This window comes from Hyla sarda, chromosome 3 (assembly GCF_029499605.1).
Source record: "Hyla sarda isolate aHylSar1 chromosome 3, aHylSar1.hap1, whole genome shotgun sequence".
Classification (NCBI taxonomy): Eukaryota; Metazoa; Chordata; class Amphibia; order Anura; family Hylidae; genus Hyla; species Hyla sarda.
In genome coordinates, this window is record NC_079191.1 from 9,475,384 (window position 1) to 9,482,917 (window position 7,534).

Consider the following 7,534-nt stretch of genomic DNA (forward strand, 5'->3'; position numbering starts at 1 on the left):
AACTTTTGCATGGATTTGAAAAATCCACCTCACACCGTCCCTGCCCTGCACTCTGCCTGTATGCGCGCTCCCGAGAGGGAGTGCAGCATACAGGAAGAAGGGCAGAAGCGGCCCGGCAAGGCCTCAGATGACGTCGCGCCTGCCAGGACCCGCCCACTTCCTCCCTTCTCAGACGCTCCTCTCTGAGCTACCAAAGATGAACACAAAAAGGTCTTTTTATGTGGTTTTTAAGTACACGAAAATAAAGGATAGATAGAGTTAGAGACAGGGACAGATGGGGAGGGGGATTAGGGAAAGTTTAATTGATAATATGTACTCTTTAATGGCTTTGTTGTGAGATTACCATGATACTGAAGCTATCTTTTTGTCAACTGGCTATTTCCTGTTGGAGTTTGTTCTCTTAAACTACAAGTCCCATAATTCCTTGTTTGTAAGTGTGAGGTCACTTTCCTCACTCCCACACATCAGCCACCCCACCCATTCAAACACACCTGTGCTGCCTTCCTTGCAATAGACCAATGTTTTATAACCAGGGTGCCTCCAACTGTTGCAAAACTACAATTCACTGCAGAATGATTCCCTCCGCACACCCAATGGTCGCTCCACCCATTGAAGCAAAGATAGGCTCCCTCTGAATAGCTGACTTGTGATGTAATGTCTTGGGCCACACTGCAACCTGCTGAAAATAAACATTAGGGTAAAAATCACAGAAGAATTGTGAGACCAGCATGAACCAAAGGTACAGACACTATATTAAGAACTACACTAAATTTACAGCCTCTGTAGCATAGTCAAATAAAAAGTAAAAACTGGAATACCCCCTAAGCATTATAGTTGAGGGTCTCTATTACAGATTTTTCACCATTAGGTTACACCTCTGTTTGAAGATATTGGAAGACATTCAAAAATGGAGACAGAAAACACCTGGAACAGATGGTCTAGATACAGGAGACCCCACATGCAGTTCCCCAACCAATATGTCCACAACCAGACCTGGGAGGGCACCTTTAAAGGGGAACTCCACCCCTAGACATCTTATCTTCTATCCAAAGGATAAGGTGCCTGATCGAGGGGGTCCGGGCTGCTGTGGTCGTAATGTCACACCATGCCCCCTACATTCATGTCTATGGGACAGGGAGTGATGGCCATCCCGCTCCCTCCCATAGACATGAATGGAGAGGTGTGACGAGACCTTGCTACTACAGCCGCCCACACCAAGGGTGATTGCACAAAGATAAGACATCTTATCCCCTATCCAAAGGAAAGGGGATGTTTAGGGGCAGAGTACCCCTTTAAACTATCCAAGGTGCCATTCATACTGAAGTATATGAAAATGTTATCTGAGGAGCTGTGGTGGTTGATACTGAATGAGGATCCCATTGGAGGAGCTACAGCTGAGGTGGCCACCATCGTGGTATTGTGGAGATTGGTGTATTGGTGTTGGTGTATGAGGTTCCCAGAGGCGAGGGGTTTATGTCACTAAATCACTTCCATGGGAGACTGCTCCTATACATTGTGCGGCTTGGGGGCAATGCTTTATCCATCACAGTGTTTTATCCATCACAGCAGTCCGCTCACTACATTAACTTGGGGGAGGGGGGGGGGGTCTCTGCACCCAGTCCAGCGGCTAAGGGTATTGTACAGGGACAGAGTTGACTGCCTTAGTCCCTGATACCATGCATACTTTGCGTGGGCATTTGTGGCACTTTCTGAATGTGAATTCATGTTCAAATCCGGAAAAAAAATGTGATCACAAATATAAATAAGCCCTAATAAAAATGTACACAACCAACCCCCTAATTTTTCAAATAAAAATAAAAATGTACCAGAAAATATTCATATACCAGAAAAAAAACTATCAAAAAGCCCCATATAGCCCAATGGTATCAATACAAACTACAGATCACAGGGCGAACACATTGCCTTTGCTGTAGATGTTTTGGTACAACAATGTGTATATCTTTGGGAGAAAAAATGCTAAAATGCTGTCCCTGCAGCTATTGTCCGTGTCTCTGTGAGGAGTCCAAATACAGGAAGTGAGGGTACAACAAGCAGGGCTCTGTACACAGAAGATAAGCAGGGCTCTGTACACTGACAACAATCAGGGCTCTGTACACTGAGGACAAGCAGGGCTCTGTACACTGAGGACAAGCAGGGCTCTGTACACTGAGGACAAGCAGGGCTCTGTACACTGAGGACAAGCGGGGCTCTGTACACTGAGGACAAGCAGGGCTCTGTACACTAAGGACAAACATGGCTCTGTACACTGAGGACAAGCAGGGTTCTGTACACTGAGGACAAGCAGGGCTCTGTACATTGAGGAAAAGCAGGGCTCTGTACATTGAGGACAAGCAGGACTCTGTACACTGAGGAAAAGCAGGGCTCTGTACACTGAGGACAAGCAGGGATCTGTACACTGAGGAAAAGCAGGGCTCTGTACACTGAGGATAAGCAGGGCTCTGTACACTGAGGACAAGCGGGGCTCTGTACTCTGAGGACAAGTGGGGCTCTGTACACTGAGGACAAGCAGGGCTCTGTACACTGAGGACAAACATTGCTCTGTACATTGAGGACAAGCAGGGCTCTGTACACTGAGGACAAGCAGGGCTCTGTACACTGAGGACAAGCAGGGCTCTGTACACTGAGGACAAACATGGCTCTGTACATTGTGGACAAGTAGGGCTCTGTACACTGAGGACAAGCAGGGCTCTGTACACTGAGGACAAGCAGGGCTCTGTACACTGAGGACAAGCAGGGCTCTGTACACTGAGGACAAGCAGGGCTCTGTACATTGAGGACAAGCAGGGCTATGTACACTGAGGACAAGCAGGGCTCTATACACTGAGGACAAGCAGGGTTCTGCACACTGAGGACAAGCAGGGCTCTGTACACTGAAGACAAGCAGGGATCTCTACACTGAGGACAAATACAAATTATTTAACTAATATAAATTTCTAATATACATATAGTGGTATTATCTACATTATATAAAAAGTTTTTGCAAATGACAGGTACACTTTAACAATCGCTGCGTCAGGGGTTAAGAGTACAAACATAAATCATTTTCTGTATTTAATGGTCAGAGGTCTATAATACATTGGTCTAATTTTTCTGTAAATTTGAATTATGATAATTTGAAGAAGTACAAACATTTCCCATTTTTTGAAGTTGTTCTTTGACGTCTTTGTTATTCAAACTGTAAATAAGAGGATTCAACATCGGGCAAATAACATTATAAAACACAGAGATGTATTTCCCCTGATTGGTGGAGTAATCGGCCGATGGCCCGAAGTACATAATCATTCCAGTCCCAAAGAACAAGGCCACCACCGAGATGTGGGAGGTGCAGGTGGAGAAAGCCTTAGACCTTCCTGCAGACTGGATCTTTAATACAGACGATATAATACAAGCGTAAGAAACAATAATAAAGACAAATGGAAGGAGAATAGAGGTGAAGCAGATACCAAGAACCAGGATCTCGCTAAAGAAGAAATGGGTACACGTCAGTTTTCTGATGGCCAGAATTTCACACATGAAGTGATTGATTTGGTTGGGGTAACACAGGGGCATGGGCATGGTAAGGGATGGAAATACAAATATGAAGAAGCTCGATATCCATACAATGGCCATTACCCGATAGCAGATGCTCCACCTCATTATCACCGTGTAGTGGAGAGGTCGACAAATGGCCACATATCGATCATAGGCCATGACAGTCAGAAGAAGACATTCGGTGCCGCCCATCAGAAGGATTGTGTAGAATTGTATGGCACAAGCCCCGACCGATATCGTCCTACGAATAGAGAAGAGATCTATCAAGAACCTGGGCACGACGCATGTTGAGTTACATAAATCCAGAAAAGATAACATGCACAGGAAAAAGTACATGGGGGTGTGAAGGTGAGAGTTGGTCAGGACGACCAAGATGAGGAGACCATTTCCAAAGACCGTAATGAAGTAGATGACGAAGAACAGAACAAAGAGGACCCTACTAATGGTGAGATCCCAGGAGAACCCCAACAGAATGATCTCAGTGACTATCGTCCTGTTTAGGTCCATGGTACCAAAATATTTCCCCCTTTTTTTTCTGTTTGGGTGACACATTAACAATAGCTCTCAGCTATTTCTAAACAGATGTGACTGTTTTGTATGAAATTCTTTCATGTTAGAATTCTGAGATCAAGAACAATGAATAGTATTCGTGAAATTTGGAATTATGAAGGATTATTCCATATGATATAGGGGGGGAAAAAACAAAGCGTGGGACGCAGGTAACATTTCACTCGGCATTGCTGGTGTCCCCTTCTGGTATGTTATATATATATATATATATATATATATATATATATATATATATATATATATACGGGGACAGAACAAGCACTGCAAATACACTAATAATTTTTGGGCCCCTGAGGTCAATTATTTCTCGGCAGACTCAGAAAACACATTAGAAATAATTATTTACACTGGGACTTATAATTTACTCAAAAAGAATCAAAACATTTTAGAACTATTTTTCTTCTTATACATTTACTGTATGTTTGCCTCCCAATAGCATTATATAATAGAAAATACAGACAATGTAAAAGAAGAAAATACTTATAAGGAAACAAAGTTATAAAGCTGTAAAAAGTTGTGGATAGTTTGTAGAATTGTCTATCCCCATCCATGCCAGAGCACCTGACACAACGATTGGACAGGTGTGCCATCATATTTAGAGATTGGAATTTATATTACATTTTGGGACATATTCCTGGCTATTCGTTGGCAACTGGTTGAAAAGAGATGCTGATCTATAAACTGATGTGTCCGTTGACTTTAAAGGGGTACTTCGGCGCTAAGACATCTTATCCCCTATCCAAAGGAGCATTGTGACGTCACGGCTCCGCCCCCGTGTGATGTCACGCTCCACACAACTGCCACGCCCCCTCCCATAGGCTTGCATTGAGGGGGCGGAGCGTGACATCACACGGGGGCGGAGCCGTGACGTCACAATGCTCCGGCCCCATGATCGCCAGTCATCAGACCCAGAGCGAACATGCTCCGGGGACTGATTCTAATGGGGTGCTGCGTGCCAGATCACGGGGGTCCCCAGCGGCGGGACCCCCGCGATCAGGCATCTTATCCCCTATCCTTTGGATAGGGAATAAGATGTCTTAGCGCTGGAGTACCCCTTTTAAGGAGAACTGTTGTGCACACAAATTAATCCCCTATCCTAAGGATAGAGGATAAGTTATAGATCACGGGTGGTCTTCCCACTGGCACCCCGTAATCTTCTGCATGGGACCCCTCTCTTCCAAGGAGCAGGGCATGTCCACCCTCGCACGAAGCGGCAGCCTACACAACCCCTCCATGTATCTCTATGGGAGAGCCAGAGATAGCCGAACCCTGTATCTCCTGCTTTCCCATAGAGATATATGGAGGGGTATGTCTGCCGCTGCTTCATTCATGCGAGGGTCGATAAGCCCCATTCCCAGGGAGATCCGGGGTCCCGTACAGGAGATTACGGGGGTGGGGGGTGTTCTGGGGGCAGTGGTCGGATACATTGTTGTGCACGATGATTCTCCTTTAATGGACTAAAAGTTTTCTCATTGTGGCTACGTTCAGGGCCATTTTTCTAATACATCCCATTTCTCTGCAGGTTCTCAAAAACATTGGCCCACATTTATCATTGTCTTTAGACAGTTTTTTTGTGTCTAAAAAAGGGGCAAAAAAGGCGCAAGCAGGGTTTTTTGCCCTTTTTTTGCCCCTTTTTGTTTACACATTTCTGCTGATTTTGAGTTGCAATCTACTGATTTTGGCAATAGACATGATATGGAAGGGATTTATCATTGCCCCTTTTTGTAAAAAGGAGCAAAAAAAAGGCACAAAGCCACTGAAAAGTCTCTAAAACTACACCAGCTCAGACATGGTGTAGCTTTTTGGTGTATGTGTAGACAGAAATGCTTCACTTACACTGCAATGGTAAATGTGGGCCATTGTCTACCAGGAGTGCCACCACTGAAATGGAATGCTTTTGGGGAATGGACCAAACATAGTCACAATGAGACGCCTTTCGGACTATTAAAGTCAATGGAACTTCTGGGAACATGTCGGGGTCCTTTTTTGACATGTTGCCAATGTGCAGCCTGCAAAATGTGAATCGGTTCTAAAAACTAAGCAGATTCTCCAGTTTAGTGTTCCCCTGCAAAAGTAACATCATCTAAAGCACTGCAGGGGAGACATTTCGCCCCCTCTCTGCTACACAAAGCCAGAACAGTTCAGTGTGAGATGGGCTGTGATTCGTTGAGACAGCACACATCCCTCAGCTCTGAACTCTACAGTGTGTCAGCTTTGCCCAGCAGCTTGCATAGAGAAATAGGGAGAAATATTCAGCACAATTTTCAGCACTCTGCATGGAGGGCATCATGACTCTCCAGTCTAGCTCAGCTCATCTCTATTCACTGGTGTCTGGTAGCGCCCCCTACAGTACAGGGAGGTGTTACATGTTCTGTACTCTTTTCCTGTATTAGTGAAGAGTATGCACTGAATGGTGTCTGGTAGCGCCCCCTACAGTACAGGAAGGTATTACATGTTCTGTACTCTTTACCTGTATTACTGAAGCGTATGCACTGACTGATGTCTGGTAGCGCCTCCTACAGTACAGGGAGGTATTACATGTTCTGTACTCTTTACCTGTATTACTGAAGTGTATGCACTGACTGGTGTCTGGTAGCGCCCTCTACAGTACAGGAAGGTATTACATGTTCTGTACTCTTTACCTGTATTACTGAAGTGTATGCACTGACTGATGTCTGGTAGCGCCCCCTACAGTACAGAGAGGTATTACATGTTCTGCACTCTTTACCTGTATTACTGAAGAGTATACACTGACTGGTGTCTGGTAGCTCCCCCTACAGTACAGGGAGGTATTACATATTCTGTACTCTATACCTGGATTACTGAAGTGCATGCACTGACTGGTGTCTGGTAGCGCCCCTACAGTACAGGGAGGTATTACATGTTCTGTACTCTTTACCTGTATTACTTAAAGGGTAGCTCCCACCATCATGATTTTTTTTTCTGTCCCTGCCTATTGCACTTCTATCCCTAACACCCTCCCTGCCTTTTTACTATTTTTAAAATGGCATTTAGTCTGCCTGGTAGTGTGCTCACTACCAGGCAGACTTCCCCAGCAGGCACCACGTCACTGATGCCTGCTGGCGCCGGCGCTTCCGCCCTCAGTTCTCCTAACAGGGTGCCTCCAGCTGTTTCACCACTACAACTCCCAGCATGCCCTGACATCTATTGGCTGTCAGGGCATGCTGGGAGTTGTAGTGGTAAAACAACTGGAGGCACCCAGGACAGGAGTTTCATGGGGGAAGGAGTGAGCCAGGAGCCGATGCGGGAGGGACGGGTGCGGGGGAGACTCTTCCTGCCGCTCGGTAAGTAAACCCAAACAACCCCCCCCCCCCCACGTACCTTGCAGCAGCGCCCCCCATCCCCCCGCACCTTGCAGCAGCGCCCCCCATCCCCCCCGTACCTTGGAGCA

The 7,534-nt window shown here is 45.8% G+C and overlaps 1 protein-coding gene across 1 annotated transcript; it reads right to left on the minus strand.

The window, feature by feature from the left end:
• Positions 1-3,102: 3,102 nt before the first annotated feature.
• Positions 3,103-4,059, minus strand: LOC130360908 (olfactory receptor 2B6-like). The gene has a single exon (XM_056563463.1). It carries the CDS (start codon positions 4,057-4,059, stop codon positions 3,103-3,105), a length of 957 nt encoding a protein of 318 aa, XP_056419438.1.
• Positions 4,060-7,534: the final 3,475 nt, after the last annotated feature.